Below are 23,321 nucleotides of genomic sequence, written 5' to 3'. Positions count from 1 at the left end.
ACAGTGACATTTTCCCCACATGCAAAATCATGCAAAAGGTAAATACTGAAGCGGAGGGATACAGACACTATTGCAGAACATGGCCGTCACCTTCGTCATGTCCTCTCGCAAAGACTCGCCCACTTATACAACACTGCGCTTTGATTGGACGAGAGGCTCGCACGTCAGCTTCCTATTGGATCTCCGACGGGTCAATCGTGGGCTAATTTCAATGACGTCGATCGTACACTGGGTGCGCTGTATAGCCTGGGTGGACAGTATAGTTACTTCAACATTAAATGGAATAAAATGCCGCGGATTCATGTAAATAGAGACGTTGCTTCAACGTAGTTAATTAATGCTTCTTAATTAAGACATTACGACATCTAGAGCGCGTGGCGACAGGCCTATTTTTGGCTTTTTATCAGCAATATTTCAGGGTAAGTGGAGTGATACATTTCCTTCCTGCGTCTTTTCTCCTCGCACAGAAAGCAGACCTGCTAGCTTTATTATTGTAATATTGCAAAGTAAATACGCGTCACTGTATTGATCTGTGTTCCACGGAAGTATAATCTCAATTTGAAAACGTGTTTGTGATGTGATTTAAAGTAGTGCGTGCTACAGCTCGCAGAGCCGAGTTACATGGAGAGTGTCAGGAAGGTAATGGCTGTCGGTCGACTCGTAACTTGAAAATTGTGAAATGGCCTGTTTAGAGTAGCTCGTCCCTTTGTCCTGTAAATCAACCCGGGTTATGGTGTCTTGAATCGGGGTATTTAGTAAAAACCCGGACACATGATTAGCTGACGGTATTAGCTTCCGACCTGTCAAATCAGAGCCTGTAGGGTAACGCTACCTGTCTGCAGTCAGAGGGCCTACCAGTCTTCAGACTCTATCTGTCATGATGTTTTTGTAGGACACAGCCTTCAGTCCCGCTCCCACTTTGATATAAATCACTTTAACCTCGCGTGGACTCTGCATACCACATATAACATGGCCAGTAGTTTCGTGACATTAAGGAGAAAACAGGCATATAAGAGACCTATTGTTCAAAGCTGCTCCTCTATCTGCGTTTTTCCAGCTTCACTCTTAAAGAGCCTCAAGAACAAATGTCATTTTTTGATGTGTTTGCTCGCAGTGACCTGATGAGATTTAGTACAAAAGTCACTGTATTGATAATGCCAAATGTCAGACAGCGATGCTGTTGGCATGCAAAGGCCATTTGCATGACTGTGTTTACTGTAAGTCTGACTGTTCTTTAACATACACCGTAAGAGCAACTTTTGTCAAATTTGGGCACCATTATTATGGTTTAGCATGGGGCTGTATGCATTCAGTGCACTGGACATCAGCAGCCATGATTTTCTGTGTCATCCCGGGGTAGATACCAGAGCTGTTAGGCAAGAAGTAGGCCAGTTTGACAGAGTGACACCACTGTGTGCCATCCCTGCAGATGGGTTCACGTCAACATATGAAGGTAGTACAGTCTTACTAATTGAGAGCATAGACGGCTCATTTCACCAATCAGTTCTCCACAAACAGCATGTTTATTGTAATGTGTAATATGTTTTATTGGATGTGCTGCTGAATCCTTATGTTTAGAAGTCAAAGCCAAGTTATCTGGCTCCCAAAGATTCCTATTTCTCTACTTCCCTCACTGCAGGATTCAAAGTTTTTTTTTCTTGCCTTTTGGCTCCCCAAAAACCTTTGTGCAGTATCAACAACAGAAGTATTTTAATAAAATGCTTGCAATAACAGTGCTGTTGAAACGTGCAGTTGCTATGGGTAGGACTTTGAGCTAATAAAGCTGGGAGTGGTTTCCAAGATGAACAGAATTAAATCAACCAAAGGTTTTTCAAAGTCCGCAGCAGAAATTCCTTAAGATTGAATTCAGGTCTTGAACTGTTTCCTTCATTTGTCTCTCAGGTCAAATAAAGCCTAACAAGTCAGACAACAAATCAAACAATTATTGATATTTCTTAGTTAAGCAAAGATGTTTATGATATCAATACACACATTTCATTCAAAAAAACATGTATTTACTGTTTTTAAAGCGAGTCAGAGAGGAGGGACCAAAATAGATGATATTCTTTAAATGATTGAAATAGATACAAGTATAAACGAAACACTAAATGTACAGTAAACATAGTGGTAACATCTTTCTTTCCAAGTTCAGTCCTCTATGCCGTGTCTAGAAAGTTGTAACTTCTCTAAGATTTACTTTCCTTGAATCTCCTTCTGATTTTATCAAGTGGAGAAGGCACAGTAACACCTCAGTGCTTTCATTGTTTTGTCTGCTAGTGTTAATTTTATAGTGAGACATGAGGGGAAAATATTAAGACTCAAATGAGACGTGAAAAATATATCATTATTAAAATGATTTAATTGGATTAGGTATTATGCTTTGAGATTACATCGTAATTTGCAGTGAAATGCACAGCTCTAGTTTCCGGTTCTTTCAATTTAAAAAGTGCAGAGTACCTGAAACCAGTTCTGCCAACATGTGTACAAAGTCACAAGACTATGTGAGTGCAAGTAAGCCCGTCCATCTTTGGGGAATGGAGACTGAGCCATTAAGACTGTCCCAAACCCCTGTCTGGGAGCTGTGGATAGGCAAACCCCTCTGCAAGTCACGTTTGAGGCTCCGACCATTCATCTCAGGGCTTTGGCACATTTCATTGGCTAGTGCATAATCCGCTGAAGGTCACAGCCACTAATTACACTCCTCCAAAACTGACAGATGCCTATCCTGAGCTTGATTACGTTCTCCTTCATCAGAAGAATATTTGAGGGTTGCATAACCGTAACTTGGATGATTTGAATAACGTGCGTGGCTCCATTATTTTTCTCTTTTTTTACCAGAGCGACCAAATGCTTGCCCTCTTAAGATAATGAGGCAAACCTGGTCCAGCCAAAAGTCCATCATTTTCCACTGTTAAACTATTCTATCTAGTGCCTTTTACTTGTTAACGGTCTTCTCTGCTTCTCGTATGTCACAGAGGGAGCTTGGTTTGCCTGGATGCAGGGCTCAGTTTTAGCCAAGCGGCGACCTCATTATGCTGGCATCCAATCAGTCCTCCGGCCAGCTCCTAATTGAGCTATCAGCGCCTTAAGGGGGAAGAAGAGGGATGAACGTGTCAATTACAGTAATGAGGGGGCAGCCATGCAGACGGCAGTCAGGCAGAGGGAGGCTGGACAGAAGCCTTGCAGTGTCGCCCCATTCTGGTCAATTCACGGCTAATCAAAGACTGCCGCTTGGCAAAGTTAGCAGAGTCGTTGTTAGTCATTTTCCCCTCGCGCAGTGGGATATTTCTACATTTTGTGGTAATTGTTTGGAGTTTGTGCCTTATAGTTGCAGCTAATGAATGATTTATGATGACGTGAATACACATATCGAATGTATGAGAAGCTACACGTAGGTGCAGCACAGACCACATCATACAGGTCATGTCTTTGGAGTAATAATGGACATCATCAAGGGGGGATTTAAACACGTGTAATACATGGCGCTGATAAATGACGCTGGGCATTTTAGAGTTGGACCTAATATGCTGGCTTTTATTCCAAGTTTTGATTGATTCTCAAGCTGGATGCTCTGAAGTGTTGAAATTAGGTTTTCGGAGGCCCCATGTGCACACCACTGGTGTTTTCAATTTTTCAGTCTGGCCTAACAACAATCCCACAGGAGAGCACGGACGTGGAAGGTCAAGACTGGAGGGAAAATGTAAAACTGTTGCCACAAGGCTGAGCCTGTGTGTAAGAAGGAGAAGCTCATGTTTTTTGGAAATGTAGAAGTTTAGTTTCCACTACAGCAGTGGGATTGCCCCATCAAACCAGTTCCTATTCCTCTGAAGCTGGTTCAATCCCCAGCGCCTGCAGTCCTTGGGCAACATTTTGAAACTCATTGCTCGCGAAGGAGCAAAATCGGGAAATGTGTCAATTTAAACGGCTGTTCGCAGCACATGAAGAGCGAGCGGACTGAAACGGTGTCTGTCATTCTGGGTTTATCGATCTCCACTTCATTTCAGTACTCGAGCTATAACGCCACGCTGTCCATTATTCTGAAACAACAGCTAAGCGATAGCATAATTTATTTAAGCCGATAGTTTTGTTGTTTTTACTAGTTTTCTATATTAAGCTTAAACAGAGGAGATAAGTGACCAAAAAAATATATGAATAATAATTCAACTATCAGTCAACAACTTGACCAATCACATTTGACTATGCGTCACAGCCTAACTGCTGTTTTCATCATCAATGAATCTGACAGTTATGTTTTTTTGTCAATTACATGTCGTTACAAAATGCTCATTATTGTGTCCCAGAGACCACGCTGGTATCCATCTTCAAATCACAATAGGAGGAAATCCTCTGTTACCTGAAACCAGGTCAGGTTTGGCATTTCTAACTGAAATGATTAATCATTTATCAAAATAGTGGCCAATTAATTATCTGCCGATCGACTAATGAATTGCTGATTTAATCAACCGTTCCACTCGGCTCCAGGGAGCGCTTGATTTAATGCACCAGTGCAGCCACCTCAAATGTAAAGCCTCAGCATCACACCTAACCACGTTTAATTAACTGTAGACGCTAGAAGTGTGATTGTTATATGATTAACCGTGCAGCGCTACTGTAAACTTAAATCACAGTTGTAGACACATTCAAAGGAGCTGTATACATTACTCTTAGGTCATTTGGATTCATTATGAAGATTAAGCGACTATTTCCCCTCACGTCTTGTTTTGATGTTTGTGTGATATTTGAGTGACCTTTCTGTGTCACGCAGGAGAGGAGCAACGTCCTTCAGCTGCAAGGAAGTTTGTTACTCTTTGTTCCTCATTGAACAAACACTGAACTGAAGACCTCCACTCCTCAACATCACACGTCTCCGCTCCTCACCCTCGCCGCCGCCCGTCAAAAGGAGTCGACAGCGTTGCCTGACCGCACCTGGGCAGAGACATGTGTGTGTGCGTGTGTCCTCGGATGCATGACTGTGTCTGAGTGTTTGGACTGAAGTAAGAGGTTGCAGGCTGCACTTCCTCTCTCACCCTCTGAGAGACGCTTCTCCACTTCACTGACTACATTTGTCGCCACAACTGCAAAGCATTATGGGTAGGAAAAAGATTCAGATCCAACGGATCACCGATGAAAGGAACAAGCAGGTGAGCAGTTTTCATCTGTTTTTCTTCTTCTTTATGGATAAGGGCTGCAAAGTGTTTTTGATAATTTATTATTATGATGAGTATTCTTAATACAGTTTATACTTTGCTTTGATCCTCCATACTTTTTTGGTACCTGCTATAATATGTCTGTAGTATAGAAAACGTCAAAGCACCACAGGTTGGTATTAAATGTCTGATCAGATTTATAATCTTGTATATTTAGTTTATGATTGACATTTTAGACTGTATTCTGTTTTAATGCAGCAGTAATCCCGATAGCATCTTTGTTTAGTAAAATACCAGTTAATATGTTCTTAATACTTAATAATACTTGATTTTATTGATTGAATCAGAGTAGTGGACCCTTGAATTACAAAATTGAGTGATCAGTTAAAAATTCAGTTATTTTAGATGCATATGACTGGTTGTAAGTATCAAAACCTATGATGGAGTATGACTAAAAAACAATTAGAGACAGGTACACAAAAAAAGGATGCTTCATTATTGATGCTGAAAACGACTCCAACACGTTCCAGTGATTGTTCTGACAGACGGAGCACCAAAATGCTATGTGTCTGCCAGTAATGTGACTGCATATCCTTTCTTCATTACAAGGCACATGAAAGTTTATTCTCAGTTTGGATTTGCATGTCTAAACCTCTTTATGTGTTAATCAAGACCGGATAATAATAATATATCTGAATTTCTGACCTTCTGTGAGTCTTCGGAGCTTTTAATAAAGGGTGTGTTCTCACATATCTCTTGTTTTTTCCCACCTGCTGCCCTGTTTCCCCATCCCCAACTTCTGCGTCTTTCTCTCAGGTGACATTCACAAAGCGAAAGTTTGGCTTGATGAAGAAAGCCTATGAGCTGAGTGTATTGTGTGACTGCGAGATAGCTCTGATCATCTTCAACCATGCAAACAAGCTGTTCCAGTATGCCAGTACTGACATGGACAAGGTCCTGCTCAAATACACCGAGTACAACGAGCCTCACGAGAGCCGGACCAATGCAGATATTATTGAGGTATGTCCATCATATCATCAGCGTTTGTGAACAAGTGAGCCAGCTAAGATTGACAGTTACCATTGCTTAAGTTTGAGGTAATCTTGTAACATTTATTATTACTGGGAGACTTTACCCTTAAACAGAGATAAGATGCCAATAAGTATTTGTCAACGTTAACGGCTTTCTCTTAAGATTGGGAGCCAGAGAATCAAGTAGAACTTAACTGACTGATTAATAAAGCTCCTTAGTGCCACACCTTGTAGCCTTTACACAGGAACAAACAATAGGGGCAGCATGAGCTTGATAATGCATACAGGTGTTTTCCAGGTAATCTGGTACAATTGTGACCCCCCCACCCCTTTTGTACAAGTGATTGATTCACATATTTCAGGACCAAGAGATATGAGGATGCAAGTAGTCACCATTTAGCTGGGTTTTGTCTCAGCCCTCAAATGGTGTGGTGATGTGTCAGATACATATAGAATTCACATTTAGATAAATATAAGTGTCAGATCTGATGCGGTATTGGAGATACCAGATTGGGTTTGGGGAAAAAAGAAACTTAATTGGGTCAACCCTAGTTTCGAGCAACTAAACTGAGCGATGTAATGCGACTCTTCTTTTTACTTTCATAGACTTTGAGAAAGAAAGGCTTCAACGGTTGTGATAGTCCAGAGCCGGATGGTGAAGACTCCATTGATCAAAGTCCCCTAAATGATGACAAGTACCGTAAGACCACAGAGGATCTGGATGTTCTCTTCAAGCGCTACGGAGTAAGTAATGGAGTATATTGTAATTACTGTTGTTCTGCTTCTTTCTTCACTGTAACCTTGTTGGCCAGGCATTTGTTGTTATTCGTTGTTTGGCTTGAGTGCCAACAGGAAACAGCTACTGGGCTGAAGTTCCTCTAACTGGCTGTTTCACTTTGCAGAAGAAGATAACAAAGGAAATACCAGATACATGAACCGCTTTTTGGCCACTATCACACCTGACCAAAGTTCTTAAAGTAAATATTCAGCAGTTAATTAGACTGAATTTTATTTTAAAGGAATTCCAAACCCACCAATATTCTTGACACATCAAAGCGTTTTGTTTCAGCCTCAAGCGCAGCGCTTTGCTCTTTTAATCCGCACAGTTTGTAAGACTTTCTGGTTGCAATGTTAATAATTGTCTGTTAGAGCGTTTACCGACAGTAAGAATTCTGACCAATTAATGGCATCAGTTCACATTAAAAAAAATATTTTCCTTCACTTTAATCAGCAAGTGACAAGCTTGGCTTGGGTTTTGAGGAGTTGTAGCATTTATTCACCGACAAATACGCTGTACACATACTGCACTGTTACGTTCACGGCTGTGGCATTAATGTTTAATACTCATCGACACATAAACGGTGGGCCGTTGAGCTTGCAATACACTGACGGAAACCTTGAGTATGCGAGGGAGACACACAGCTGAAAACCTTGCAGCTAAATGAATTGATGCGGTGTAGACTTCCTGAGAAAATGTCTGCATGAGTCCAAGACAATGCACCTGACATCGTGGCTTCTAACTCTCCCGGACATGTGAACTAGGGATTTCGTTGCCTGTTTAGCTGGCGATCAACTGTAGATTTAGTCTTTTTGTGCATCGGTTATTTTTGCAGCTGGGCGGCTTGTTAGACACTTCAACCACAGCACCCCTGCATGCAAGGCACTAATCTTGTCGGTTCATTTTAATGATCAGTTAATGAGGGTCGGCTGTCGGTCAGAAAAACTCTATGCTGATGATACTTACCTGTATTTCTCACTTAAGCCAAACTGCCTCAGTGGCATTAAATCATTGCTGCACTTTATGTCAAGAACCAACTTCAACTTACAGGCAGAGTGAGTAGGATTTGTCCGTTGTGGTTTGTAAACATTCAAATTTGGCCCCTCCTTCTTATACGTCTAGCTAGCTAACGGGCATTGCGTTTGTGTCCAGACCGGAGAATTTCCATGAGCTTCCGACAGACGACACAGATTAGGGTACCGGGATAGAACGGAGCCCAGGGGAGAAGAGGCTGAGGTGTGACAGCTGGACGCAGAGGCAGAGTGAGGGGCACAGAAACACAGCAAAATGAAAAGAAAAGAGTAAATAGGCAGAGGAAAGGGTCATCAATTATGATTGAGAGGGATTCTTTTTGTTTGAGTGTGTACATTGCTTTTTAGTAAAATCCTTCGCAATGTGCTTTTAATGTGACTTTTATCTTAACATATTTTACATGAAATAAGGTGTCACTTGGTCCTTCACGTCTCATGAATTTTACAGTTGGAGAAATAAAGTAATGTGGATTTGGTGATCAAACACCTTTTAGGCTTAACTGTCCAGTGGAATACATTCTGAAATGTGCATTGCTCACTTTTTAATTAGCGCCCAACGAACGATCGTCCTGGATGATATTGGCTTCTTAAAACTATGTTATCTCACCAGAGAGGTAAGTAGTTGATGCACATAGAAGACTAAGACTCTCTCCTCCCTCTTTGCAGCAGTCGACGGCTCCTTCCCAGACCTTCTCCATGCCGGTCACAGTCCAGGCGTCTAATCAAAGCACATTGCAGTTCAGTAACCCTGGCAACGCACTGGTAACTACCTCCTATGTAACATCATCATCGCTCACGGATACCCACCTCCTGTCGCCACAGCAACCGGCTCTTCAGAGAAATACGGTGTCTCCCGGGTTGCCACAGCGACCAGCCAGTGCAGGTGAGCGAGTAATACTAGGCTTAAAAAGAACACGATCGATGAGCCTCTTCCTTTTAGTGAGAGACGACATGAAGTACTAAGGAATACTTCTTAAGTAGTATTGATATTTCTCTACTCCTTCACTATCTGCTCTTTGTCATGTTTACCTCCTGAAGGATAACATTGTATTGTTATCAGTTTAATTCTTTCATAGACCTTCAGCGGTTATTGTCTGTACTATATGTAAAGAGCTGATTTGTGGATTAGGGAGGTGTGCACATCACTCTGCACTGGACTAATCTGCATTGTGTGACATTTGCTGCTCTCCTCCAACTGGGATGCTTTTTATGGCCTTTGAATTGTTAGTTAATATCTGTATCAACCAAATATTAAGCATTGCAGATCTAAAGTTAATACGTGTGCGTCCCAATGCACCTGAAGCGGTTTGGTAACTGCCGGAAATGCCACAAGAAAAAGAGCTTCTGCGTTGAAGCAGTTTAGTTACAACGTTAACAGTTCAGCAGCATTAGTTTACAACTATTCACAGCCTAACAAACAAATCACAATGAATTGCATTCATGAACTTCTGGCGCGTATTATTATTATTATTATTATTATTATTATTATTATTATCATTATTATGTTTTTGTCTTCACGTCTTGGATGCACTTAACCTTTTTGAGATTGAGTAGCTATTTATTTTGCACAAGACCAATGAAGTGACGAAATGTTTCTTTTTTTGGATTATAATTTAAGATTAAAAGGTTCACAATATGCAGTGAAATGCAGGGTGGCAAACTCTAATAGTACTCCTGTAGTAAAAAGGCGAATGTGCAACAAATAATTGGAATTAAAAGTGTAAAATAAAAACTACAAATATATAAAGGATGCAAAAATAAAGTTTTAAATATTATGCTTTTAAACGAATTAAGTGTATTTTAGCCTGGTGTGTATGTGGGCACTTTCTTCAGTGTATAACAATGTACACATTTATACAAATTATTATGGATTTACGTTGACAATTTGTAATGAATTGTTTAGAATTACCGGTAGTTGAGATTAAAAGCTCATTGTTGACTTTAGAAACAGACGTTTTTGATTGTTTTGGAAATTATCTTCTCAGAATTGCAGCTTGTCGTATGCCAATACAAGTCCCAATACGTTGTTATCAAATGATAAACGTTTTGTACAGTGAATTTCTATATATCATAACATTTGAAAAAGTTGTATTGGTTTTCGGTTCACATCGTTTTTGTCCTTTTTCAATAGGTGCTCTTCTCGGAGGCGAGCTGAATAATTCAAATGGAGGATGCCCAAGTCCAGTCCGTGAGTAATCTGCTACTATGTTTGTTCAGATTCTGAGTTTTATTGTTAAGTTATTGCTTCTTTTCTTTATCGCCAAGAGTTCCTCTGGTATCTGGCCTGTGTTTGAGTATTTATCCTAAATCTCACAACCGCAGCGATGGCGTTGTTTTTCAAATGCTAAACGCCAACAAATATGGATTGAAGTTATCAACAACTTTATACGCTATCTCTGCGGTCCATCGGAGTTGTATATTCTCAGTGGGTCTCATAGTCAACAGACTGAATAAAAAACAATAGACAAGCTGTCTGTTGTGTTGGTTATTTTTGAATGGGTCATGTTAACAAGGGTTTGCTTTCAAATCAGAAAAAAAAATCTAGATTATCATCCTTGCCCAACAATGTCGACGGTCTCGTCTTCCCTCATCAGAAAGAGATTTTGCAATATTTTTTTCCGTTTACATTGTTACGATTTAGTCATGAAATAAAAGAACGTCAACGAAAATCTGCAACATTTCTGTTCACAAAATGAACACTTCCCAAGGTTCTTCCTTTCCTCTCCTCCTCTGCACCATCTGTGACGATGTGGAGGGATCAGGGGAGGCCACCAGTAACATCAAAAGGCACGCTTGGGATTCCCAGCAGCTCACTCTTTAAAAACATTTCAGCACCTTATAGCCCAGTAAAATGTTCAAGAATGCTAAAATGTTTCTGATATTTAATGCAAAAAGAAAACGAAAATCCCAAATCATATTTTTTATTCAAGAAGAAATTGTGTAGGATTTTAGTAGAAGGAATAAATGTGTCGCGACATAATGTCCAATAATCACCAGCACAGAAAGATTCTGAATCATATTTCTAGCTGTTATCAGATTAGAGTTTATTCTTCAGATGAAGTGGGAGTGAACATTAAGTGATGGGATTGTAGAGGATTATTTTAACACAGTTTCCGTACCCCGCTGTCTGAATTTAGATTTTCCTGTTGATTTGCGTCTCTTCCTCCCTGCAGCGAATGGATACAACAGTGCCAGGGCCTCCCCAGGCCTCCTCACCGTTTCCAACGGCAACAGTCTGGGGAAAGTAGTTCCGGCCAAGTCTCCACCCCCTCCTCCCAGCCCCCAGATGGTCAACAGCCGCAAGCCAGACCTCAGAGTCATCACCTCACAGGGCGGAAAGAGCCTCATGCAGATGGTGAGCCTAACCATGCAGAACGTGTGCTGCCTGGGTCCTTGTAGTTAACATGTTGAACCTCACACAGTGATCAATGATCATACCTTTTGTTAACGCACTTAGTCACTCGTGATGACAAAAAGTAAGGATCTTACAAACAATAAGAAAACCAAGACACCTGGAACCCGGAGGATTTGTTAATAAGGGACATTACGGGATAGAAATTATTTTCATTTGATCTCAGATAATTACACCTTTACTGGCCAATGAATGAGATGAATATTGGGAATTGACATATTTGTGTTAACTTATATTGGTTGTATAGAAGGTAAACGGGCTGGTAGAGGCTGCTTTCCATCATTGTTGTGTCGTTAGTGAAGACCAGAGAGCAGAGATTTGTGCTCTTCACTCAACGTTCAGCATCTCATTATTATTATCTCTGGCAAAGTTCATAAAGTCTCAGATGGGATCAACTTCCGTTGACATACTAATGAGATTTCTCATAATCTTTCTAACTAAATATGCACCCATGTCAACGTATAGCTTCTAAGAAAAAACTACCGTAGTCCTTTCAATAGCTGTTCTGGAGATTTTGATTATATCACACAATCTTCCTAAACTGTTGCCAACTATATATATATATATCTCAATAGGCATCTGTTTGCCAAAACGGTCACCTTATCAACACTAAAAAGAACATATGTCAGTGTTGTGTTACCAAAAAACCCCAAACAACAGATATTGCAGGTCTAAGGATTTGTTCATGTCGGCTTAAAAGTTGAAATTGATCATTTAGATCTGAGAAGGTGATCAAAAGCTGCAGAACTGCTCCTAAATGGACCTTGTGGTCAGATTGTTGTGTCAACTATTTAATGTGTGCTGTCCCAGAGTGATGGCACCTTCAGTGATTTCAGGTCTCATGCATTTCGTGTAACAATTATTATTTCATCAATAACTTAGCATGCCAAACTACAGTATTCATCAATGTATTTTTTAAATTTACTTTTAGTTACTAATATGATCTGTTACCACCCTTTGCAGACAGAGGATGAGCTGGAATTGGTAAACGAGGTGATTTTTTTTTTCCCCCACGTCAGTCACTCGCATGAGTTGATGGCTATCGACTGTCTGTACTTTATCAGCATGGTTACAATACTGTACAAGAGTTTCTCATTGTTTTGGTCTTGCTCCACTGACATTTATTGGGATGGTATTCAGCTTGAGGCTCCCACCCGACTGCATGTGATTCAGGGCTCGTGGTTGTGTTGTTAGGATCGCGATGATAAATAGCGCTCGGTAGTCAGTGCTTTAGCGGTCTTTGAGTGATCCAGTCAGATTTGAATCAGGCCCATTACCTCCATCATGTGATGCCACATAAAGCATGGTGTTTCGCCACTTGGTGGTGCGAGGCGACACGGAGCATGTTCCCCGTTCACTGACACTCATTTTCACCTTTCACCAAAATTGTCCGTTAGAGATGTTAACTAACTGGCATAACATTAAAGGCATTGGACTCTAATGTTTCCCCCAGTCACATATTTAATATGACGCTCCAAAGCACCTTCAACAAAACTTAATTGATTACTAGTGGAAATTGTTAGTTACACCCTTACAGATGATCCTAAAATATCATCAAGAGCAATAAATTATTATATACGCAGATATCATTTTTAAGAAGTGCATTAGAAAGGCTACAACATACTGATTGAGAAAGCGTGTTATACTTTATGACCACGTTGTAATTTAGAGCTGAATAGAGAGAGGTGGCGGCTGTTCTTTTTACAATTCCACTCAGTTGATGGACAAGAATCTCATTTTTCAGAGCATAGTGCTTCATTTTCGTCACTCTCACCCTGCCCCCCCCCCCCCTCCTTACTTCTTCACTGAGGCAGCTAATTGTGTGGGTGTGTGTGTGTGTGTGTGTGTGTGTCTGTGTGTGTGTGGTGTAAATTCAGGATGATCTGCATTCACAAGGTCTTACAATTCAAAAGAGTACTTTCACTTTCAGATAGGAATTATTGCATTGTTGGCTTTTTGTTTGCAGGACCTCCTATTTTTCACTCTTACGCCTCAGTTTTGGGTTTATCTGTTAGAGTTCATCTTAACCAGAGTATCTTCAGCAGAGGTACATGATGATAAAACCTTATGGGTTTAGCAGATTTAGCAGCATGTCTGTTGCACCCGTGTTGGAGAAACACTGGATATTTTGTCATCTAAATGACTGACTGAATGTACAAACACTGTAGTAGTAGTAAGTTTGTGCCATGTTCTCTAAAATCAATGATTGAAACATAAAACAGATGGTTAACCAGAGTGCATTCCACCAACATGCTGGAAGGCCTGCAGTGACATCCACTGGAGAAACGTGAGATGAGCTGCACACTCAATTACACAGTTAGTTTGACTTTTAATTATGTCACAATAGTTGATGTTTTCCAGGATGACTCTACATACTCTATACTTTTAAAATTCAATCTAAATAAAGAGTATATAAAATACAGATTGTACTGTCTGTACATTATAGATGATAGTATTAGAGCTGAAATGATTAATCAATGAATCAAATTACTCATTCTTCAGAAAATAAATGTGAAAAAAATAATAGTAGGGAAACAAAAACACCGGTTCCAGCTTCTTAGATTTGAATATTTGTTGTTTTTGTTGTTCTACTGTGATCGTAAACTAAATATATCTATATGTTTTAGACTGGTCAGACAATACAAGGAACTTAGGTTTCAGGACCTCAGGCGTTGTGCTATGAACTGACATTCCATAGAGGAAGCAATTGATTCAGTAATCAATTGGGGGGGAAAGGGCAGATTCATTGGTAATACAATTATTTGTTTTTGGCAGCCCTAGATCTAAAGAAACAACATTTCTTGTGCAATTTTTCAAGACATGCAGAATATTTAGAAATGATAGATTTTGTTAAAATCAATCCAATGTGACAATTTCTTTAATGACCTAATTTTAGGTCTTGTATTGATTTGAAAAAATAAAGTCAGGGGTCACCCTGGTAGTGTAAGGCATTGACTATGAACTGCAATGGTCTCTGGTTAGTGTCTCTCTCCCCTCCTGTCATCTCTCTCTGTCGCTATGTAATTAAGACATAATCCTTAAAAAATCCCACTAAGGGTATCTGATGGTTGAATAAACTGCCTTTAATGTAATATCTCTGTCTATGGCCCACTCAAAACAAGGAACTCATTTTTGACGCATGACATCACGAACCTCCTGATGGTAAATCCACTTGACTTTGAGATTTACTTGACTCGATCCATCATTTTGAATTCAGCCATATGCACATTGTCATTCCCAGCATGTCGGAACGGACGTTGTCGAAATAAGTCGATCAGCTCGACGCCGCATGTGAAAATAGTTTCTGCATTGACTAACATGTCTGCGTCCTCTCCTGGCAGAACGCCCAGCGGCTGGCAGCAGGAGCCCAGGTGGCACAAAGCCTCACCACGCCGGTTGTCTCTGTGGCCACGCCGAGCCTCCTGGCACAAGGGCTGCCCTTCTCCGCCATGACCACAGCATACAACACAGGTGAACTGAGCACACAGGAGCAAAGATATCCTTTTAAACACGAGTCGGTTTTACCTCAAAACAAGTTCAAAACTGAAAGAATGAAAAAATGTATCACAGAGAATTAAATCAAGAAAATGTGAGCTTTACGTTGGGACTTTTTTTTTTTTATCCTTCGTTCTCTCTCAGAGTACCAGCTGACCAGTGCAGACATCACTGCGTTACATGCTCTGGCGTCACCTGGCGGCTTGTTGCCAACCACATGGCAACAGCAGGCTGTTTCCCAGCAGCAGCAGCAGCAACAACAGCAGCAGCAGCAGCAACAACAACAACAACAACAACTTAATCTTGCATCACTCAGCAACTTGGTGTAAGTCTTTTCTTTATTTTCTCGTTGGCGCTGCGGCTTTCTTTTAAATCTGGTTTCCTGAAAGCTCTTCCGTCACATCAGGGATGATGATGATGATGATGATGGAAGGCTGCTGTGAAAGCTCTCTGTCTGATGGCAACCCCCTGAACACTGAAATACTGTACAACTGACCTTACCAGTGAGCTTGCATGATATCCATACCATGACCTTTATATGCAAGCAGTTCATATTCCTCGTTAGTGAATTGGTCTCACCAGCATCTCACCATCTCAGCCTCTTCATAACATCTATCTGAATATCTGGTATTCACTTTTTCTGGAGTTGTTGCACTTCATCAAGTGTGAAACAAGTTCACCTTCTCAAAGGTCCTTTATTCATTACATTTGTAACTGCAGACATTTTGAGTTATTAGAATCTCAACGTCTTTTGGCAGTTGTGGGCAGTAAATTGTTACATTTACTTCAATAATTTCAACAAAAAACTGCTCAGAGTAGTTGTTTTGCAGAATACTTTTTACTCTTACTTGAGAATATTTGAGATCAAATATACGTACTTCTACTCACATGCACAACAGCGATTTTCAGACGGCGAGAGATGAGACCAAAACTGATTTTTTTTTTTTGCCTGCTAACGTATATTTACGTTTATTTTACAATTTAAAAGAGACATTTTGGACTAAAGGACAGCAACATATACATATCTGGTGCATAGGCTTTATTTACAGTATATACAAAGGACTTCAGGGTTTAGACAGCAATGCATAGTTTAATGTTTTATCTCTTCATTCTTATTTAGAAGTGAAATTGTATGTGAATTGGCAGATACTTTTTCTCCTTAAATATAAGGTTTCAAAGAAGACTACTGCGAAGCCTCTGCGTTAGATTGGAGAACTATTGAGGTGCAGCTGCAGCGTGAGGAGAGCTGCTCGAGTCGAAAGGGTTCGTGCTGTGTCTTTGGTGGCGCGAGCACCAGATCCTTGAAGTGTGTTCTCTCCTCTTGTCCACAGCATGTGGGGCGTGGACAAACAGAGCAGCGAGCTGTCTAGCCAGGTGTCCAGTCTGGCTGCCAACCTGAGGTGAACAGCCACTACTAGTGTGTGCGTGTGTGAAATGTCCAGACCTTGTCTGTGGTGGGGGGGGGGGGGGGTGTAGTCTACGTTGCTTTAGTCTGAAACAAAACAACATACAGTAAATGCTTCCTTAAAGGCAGCCATTCATTCAAAACACTGGCTTTAAACATAATCTCTCTAAACCTTAAAAATATGCAAGATGTTATTAATTTAGTTGATGAATGTTGTGAGAATATACATTATTAGTAAGAAATTTCAGGAAGGAACAAGCACACAGACTATAATATTGCTGAGTTATGATGTTCAACAGATCCACCACTTAACTTGAGTAAACAGCCTAAAAATGCAATACTCCGTCTTTGTAAATGCAGCTGCTGTAGTTTACCAAATTACTTTTTACAAATAAGCACTTTATTCTAAGTTTATTATGTTAACGTTGATGGTTTAGATGCAGTTGTAAGGGTAGTAGATTTGAGTTAGTAATTCATCATGACATGAAACCTTGAATAATGATACTAACAGTGTTATTTTCTGATCTGAGCATAATCATTTGTAATTCAATCAGCAATACCTTTACTTTCTACAAATCATCCTTAATTGAACCATGAAAAGTACATTATGCATTATCATAAAGTAGACAATGTTTTTGCTTTTATTCTTGTATGCATTTCTGTTCTTAAGGACAGACAAACTGTAGTAGTAAACTTCAGAAACGCGTAACAGTCCCGATTAACACATTCATTCTTTATTCTTCTTAAATGCTTCATTTGCTGTGTTTGTAGATCAGAAAACAAGATTGTTATGCCTGGATTTGTTTGTGTGTGGGAACAAAAATTCAGCAGATTAGGGTCTTTGTTCTTCTGATTCTAAGACATTATTGCTGTTGAAGAAACTTTGCTTGCAATAATGTTTCACACTTCTCTCCACACATGCCTTTGAATCCACCTCTAATCCACCACTTACCTTTGGTTTGGGCTCCAACCTTTTGTTTTTCCCCCCCACAGTGTTGGCTCTCCGTCCAACCTGCTCTTGGGTAGAGATGAGTGGTTGGGCCGGTACTGTATCATCACTTCCTTTTTCCTGTGTGTCTGTGTGCTTTTGGCTGACTTCCCCTAAGCATGTCTGGTGCTGTCTGCCGTCAAACAGGAAATAAGACGTAGTTCCGGTTTCCACCATGTTCTCTAACCCGAGATTATTTTCTGTATGTCATCTGTAGTTTCTTCACATCATAGCTGACTCACTGCGAACCACCTTGTCACACAAATCATTGTCATGCTTCCTGGGCTGATGTGTTGATCCTTTGGGAGCAGTGGGAGGGTTACTTCTGCTTTGAAGGCTCAATGTATTGGATTATTGAATAATCGAATGTGGCTTTGCCCTGTTGGTGCTGTGCCTTGTAACGTGGGTCTTTTGTCTTGCTGTAAGTGAACTTCCAGTTTCTCACATGCCTTTTGTCAAGAAGCTAATCATATGTATGTTTTGTTTTCTCGCCTTTCCTCTTTGTTCTGTCCCCTTCTCTTCCATTGGCTTCCTCTCCCTCTCCATCCTCTGTGACCCTGTTCTCAGGCCTGTGACCCATATACCTCAAGGCGCCATGCTGACCGTCAACACAAACTCCAGCGTGAGCATCAAGTCGGAGCCCATCTCGCCCGGCAGGGATCGCAGCACCCCATGCCCTCCACCATCTTCTACCACGCCGTCCTCGACCTCAGGGGGAGCCACCTTGACTGCGCCGCCACAGTACCCCGGCTCCCTGCTGTGCCTGGAGCCCCCGACTGGCCGCTCGCCCGCAGACAGCGTCAGCAGCAATGCCAGCTCCTTTGAAGGCAGCGATCGTGACGACACCGGTGCAGCCGGTGGCGGAAGTGGGGGCGGAGGCGGCGGCGATGGCGCAGCAGGTGCTGGAGGAAGAGTCGGTCCCGGCAGCCGCCCCGACTTCAGCCCCTCGGCCGAGCTCCTCAGGATGTCGAACGAACCAGAGCAGGAGGGAGGAAACCTCAAGCGCATGAGATTGGATACCTGGGTCACATAGAGCTGCGTGCCACACCTCTTTGCACCCACAGTGAAGTTTTGGTGACACTTAAACACCCACAACACACACACTCATTCTTTAACCCCCACTGCCATGTGACACTATCATCACACATCTGCCTCTGTCCCACGTTATAAAACTCAGCTGCGTCACCCAGACTTATGAGGCTTTGCCAAATATACATTAAAGAAAAAAAATAGTTATAAATATCCTTTGGGGTTCACGCTGTGAGTGAGGAGAGGATGACTTAGTGCTCAGCTGGATATTGTGGTCCAGTCGATTTTTAAAGCCTTCTTGGTTGAATGAACTCCCGTAAAGTAATTTCTTTTGGTAGAATTTTTTTTTTTTCCAATCTGACAAAACCATTGAATACATTTATCTTTCACATGGTTTCACCTTCATGTATTTACATCGAGCTCTGCTGCATCGTTCACAATGTGAGTAGTGGCTTATCCACATCATGGGACTTGTATGACTTCTTGCTTTTTGAAATCCAACATAGCTTGGATTGTGTGCTCCCCATTTTTCCATAAGTCACTTCCAAAATGCACTTTTGGATAGAACTTAATCTAGACAAGTTTGAGGACTGAGCATCTATCTGGCACTGAGCAAACCGACTCAAACAGGGTCTTCTAGGTTAAGATACTTAACCATCTATGGTTCTTTCCGCTGCCACATTTCCCAAACCTCGTACACCCAGGCAGGCCTGAGCCCTCAGGTGGAGCTGAGCACCTTGCTAGAGTGCCAATATCAACCTCTACCACAACAAATAAAATGCCAAATGTCTCTCCCACACAGTAGGAGGACAATGACGAATTATCACTTGCACTGTCACGGAGAGGAGAACTAGTAACTGTTGATGCTTTTCAAGCTTTGAATTCGCCGTCACTCTCCTCAGATGGGGTGCTCCTCCCGTCCACTCACCTCATCTCCTCTGGAACTTGGATAGAAATTGTTGCACCAGAAATCCAGCCAGCCACTCAGCTTATTACCAGGAGGAGATGCCATCCAGTTCAATGCATAGTATGAGTTTTTTAGAGCCACTCGGGTGGCTTTTTTTTGCGGTAGGGAAAGTATTTGGTTCTTTCAGTCCAATTGTTCTTTATCTGTTGGTATTTAAAAAATGTAAAAAAAAAATCTGTTTTGAAGGTCTGTTGGTTGTCCAGAAGTAGGAATTCTGACTTTGTATGAAAATCCCTCCTATACAAAAGCTTTGATGTCCTCTTAAGCGCTCTCTCTAGCTCTCCTTAGCTCTTTGCCGTGTTTCAAAAAGGAAAAGGAAAAAGACATTTTCTATATTTCTACCGCTTCAGTTGGCGACAAAGTAAAATAGCTTTTCAGCTTCAACGACGTGTATGTACATATGACTATATTTGCATAGACTTTGCTAGGTATCCCTAAAAACAAGCAATGTGTTGATTCTCAGTGGATCTGTTCGCATATACCAGTGTGAATTTGATATGTTTCGAAGCTACGGTGCAGGTGTTTCGCCACACTAGGTCGTGCTGGTGGATCGGACTTGTTTCACCTATTTTATGCTAGTGTTGATGGTGTGTGCACTTTTTGTCTCACTCACAGAGGCCTGCTTGGTTGTGGTGTCATCATATTCTCCTACCACACTTCTTTTTCTTTTTTTTTCTTTTTTTTTTTTTTTTTTTTAAACTCAAATCAAACCCACAATAGAATTGTCCATTGCCACCTAATTATGAAACGATTAGGACACTGCCATTCACTTGGTGTTTTTAAGAAATAAAATGCGCATCTTTGATGTATATTTTGATTCACAGAATCTTTTCCACATTGAGCTTACACAGATTATGCCTTTTTTCACTTAGAAATTAAGTGCTGTGTTTGTTGTTTAATGGTATGTTTTCTAGTGCGAATTTGTTTGGTTTGAACCATTTCAAGTTTGTGTATAAGTGTACGAAGGCTGTTTATAGCCTAGACATAGAAAGGTTCTCCCGATTGCTTGACCTTTTTTCCCTTGAGACGATGCTCAAAGTGCAGACTGGCGTGTCAGCTGTTGTTTGTTGACTGTTAATTATCTAAAACAATCTTACACTTTTATATCGGTGTAGGGGAAGTGGACACGGCGTCTTTCATGAATTGATGGTTTGGTGTGATTAGTAGCAGAGTGTGACACCAGTGTTTGACACTGACTTTGGGTTTGTGGCAAGTATCCGGAAAAAACATCACCCTGCTGTGCGACATTTTTACGCCAGTGTTGTTGTTTTCCATGATCAGGTAATTTTTCCATCCCTCATTCGACAGTGTGTTGGGTAGCTCTTTACTAATTTCAGGTTATTATTTTTATTTTCTTCAGATAATCATAAATTTTACATCCAACACTTTCGAAAAACTCATGTTGGTGAACATTTGCCTCTTAAACCGTTAAAGGGAGTTTTTCTACATTTTGTGAAACTCGTTTCGTCGCTTTCTTACAGATTGTTAGATGAGAAGATTGATACTCACTCAATAATATTTGTGCAGTAAATATGAAGCTAGAGCTGGTTAGTTACACAAGCTAACAGCTAGCCTGGCTGTGTACGAAGGTAACAAAACTCGCCTTCTAGCGCCTCGAATGCCGCCTTTATTTCATACCACTTATTATGAACAATTTTCATCCAAATTTCACCGAAGATTAACGACTTGAAAAAAAAAAAATGTGACTGCATTTCCAAGCACCTACCTTCCCCCTTTTCCAGTCCTTATGCTAAGCTAAGCTAATCGGCTGTGACTTTCCATTTAACAGATGGATATAAGTGGTATCAAACTTCTCATCTAAGTACATTTCCCAAAATGTGGAACAATTTCTTTGAACTGATGAGTGGTACCACCCTTCAGGCAGAGAGATCAGTCGTTTCCATTTATATATCAACTCAGTTTTAGTGGAAACTCTTTGTGTTTTGTGGGCGCTGACGGTTGACTGAAATGTGACACCACACCGATTGGCTTCCTGCCTCGTGCAGGTTTGTTCATGTACAAAAAGGTTCTCTGTCCAATCTAGCTGTTTAGTCACAAGACAATCTATAAGAGAAATGAAAACCTGCACCCATGTTACTTGTTGTGTAAAATGTTTTCTGGACTCTCACTATTTTTGGATTAATTTGTGCTGGTGACATTTCCATTGTCTATTATTATGGAGCTATTATTTTATTGCTATTTTGTGTAGGATAGTTTTAATTTTCTCTTATCATAAACATAGTACTGGTTTCCTTTTTTTTTTAAAAACAACTTGCTGAAAATTGCACGATCGGTTATTGTGGTATTAGCAAATGCAGTGAAGGAAATACCAGTTAAATGCTACAGTTTTAATTAAGATAAAGAATATATTTATAAAAATGGGAAACAACTGAAATTAGTAGTTCATGAAATTTGAAAAAAAAAAAGTTAATGCATGGGATACAGGTAACAAAACTTATGTTACGCACAGTAATGATACAGGACATGCATCACAAATGAGTTCTAAAACAACTCAGAATAATGTAGCATATGAAATACTAAAGATGAAATTTATAGCTAATATATTGTGTTGAGCTAGTCTGCTTTAGTTTTTTGTTGTAAAGAAAATAATTCTTTGTTTTTTGAGAATGATTTACAATTTGTGTATATTTTCATATACAAAGTATGCACTGATGTTATTGAAATTCTATACCGCTTTTACAAAAAAAAGTGTTTGTTGTACCAAAGTATCCAAGTCCCTTGAAACCTTACCCTTTTTGCGTATGTTTTACCGTATTTTATATATTAAATAGACAAACTGAGTGAAATGAATTGGAGTTTGTGGCTTTATTTTAATGTTTACGCTTCTATATCAAACCCAGAAGTGCCTCTAAAATATTTCATGAAGACTAAAGTCTTCAATCAGGAACGTTTGGTGTAAATAAATTGTCCAGAAATCTTTCTAAGTTGAACAAAGATGTACTTTCGGAGGCACATGAGATTATCTTTTTCAGTAGCGCATCTGTGTTGTTTTTTTCTCTCTTCGTCCTCACCTCACCTCAGCTCATTGTCACAGTTTCAAACATGTTGCAATAAAGCTTCATTTCACACATTCAGTGATAACTACACGGCTTGAATTAGCTGATCTCTCATGACCTCCTGCGAGGTAAACAGCAACTGTTTGAGCAAGGCAAAAACAAAGTACACACTGAGAGTTAACAATATTTTAACGCAAGAGCAATCTGAGGAGGTCTTCTTTTTTAGCTTTCAATTAAATGTGTCTGCTCAGATCCTGTACTTAAGTAAAAGTGGCAACACTACACTGCAAACAATATTAGTTAACTAGGAAAAGTTCATAAAAAAAAGTAAACATTTACCAATGGACGAATAAATAAAGAAAATTGACCTGAGTGTTGTTATTATATATTACAGACCTGAAATGATTCGTCTATAGTTGATTGGCAACTATTTTAGAAATGTGTTATTCGTTTAAGTCATTGTTATACCTGCATCGGCGACTGTCGAGGACGGAGGCGTTAGTTTTTCGAGTTTTCCGTCTGTGATATACTATGACCGTTTTTGACTTTTTTCGACATGCTATACTATGACCGTTTTTGACTTTTTTCGACATGCTATACTATGACCGTTTTTGACTTTTTTCAACATGCTATACTATGATCGTTTTTGACTTTTTTCGACATGCTATACTATGACCGTTTTTGACTTTTTCCCACATGCTATACTATGACCGTTTTTGACTTTTTTCGACATGCTATACTATGACCGTTTTTGACTTTTTTCGACATGCTATACTATGACCGTTTTTGACTTTTTTCGACATGCTATACTATGACCGTTTTTGACTTTTTTCGACATGCTATACTATGACCGTTTTTGACTTTTTTCGACATGCTATACTATGACCGTTTTTGACTTTTTTCGACATGCTATACTATGACCGTTTTTGACTTTTTCCCACATGCTATACTATGACCGTTTTTGACTTTTTTCGACATGCTATACTATGACCGTTTTTGACTTTTTTCGACATGCTATACT

At 40.2% G+C, this 23,321-nt stretch overlaps 1 protein-coding gene across 2 annotated transcripts; it reads left to right on the top strand.

Annotated features, from left to right (window-relative positions):
• Positions 1–254: 254 nt before the first annotated feature.
• LOC306791161 (myocyte-specific enhancer factor 2D homolog) lies at positions 255–22,080 on the top strand. Of its 2 annotated transcripts, XM_079287789.1 has the most exons (12): positions 255–419; positions 4,766–5,141; positions 5,964–6,167; positions 6,785–6,922; positions 8,654–8,870; positions 10,119–10,175; positions 11,161–11,342; positions 14,741–14,870; positions 15,039–15,219; positions 16,226–16,294; positions 17,293–17,343; positions 17,855–22,080. In XM_079287789.1, the coding sequence occupies exons 2-12, from the start codon at positions 5,088–5,090 to the stop codon at positions 18,318–18,320; spliced, it is 1,749 nt and encodes a 582-aa protein (XP_079143915.1). In that variant the 5' UTR covers positions 255–419; positions 4,766–5,087; the 3' UTR covers positions 18,321–22,080. The 2 variants fall into 2 exon arrangements, with proteins under 2 accessions (XP_079143915.1, XP_079143916.1); XM_079287790.1 differs by lacking the exon at positions 17,293–17,343.
• Positions 22,081–23,321: the final 1,241 nt, after the last annotated feature.

This window comes from Melanostigma gelatinosum (assembly GCF_949748355.1).
Source record: "Melanostigma gelatinosum genome assembly, chromosome: 17".
NCBI lineage: Eukaryota > Metazoa > Chordata > Actinopteri > Perciformes > Zoarcidae > Melanostigma > Melanostigma gelatinosum.
The sequence above is the reverse complement of the archived record's forward strand: the minus strand, read 5'-3'. Positions and strand labels throughout refer to the sequence as shown.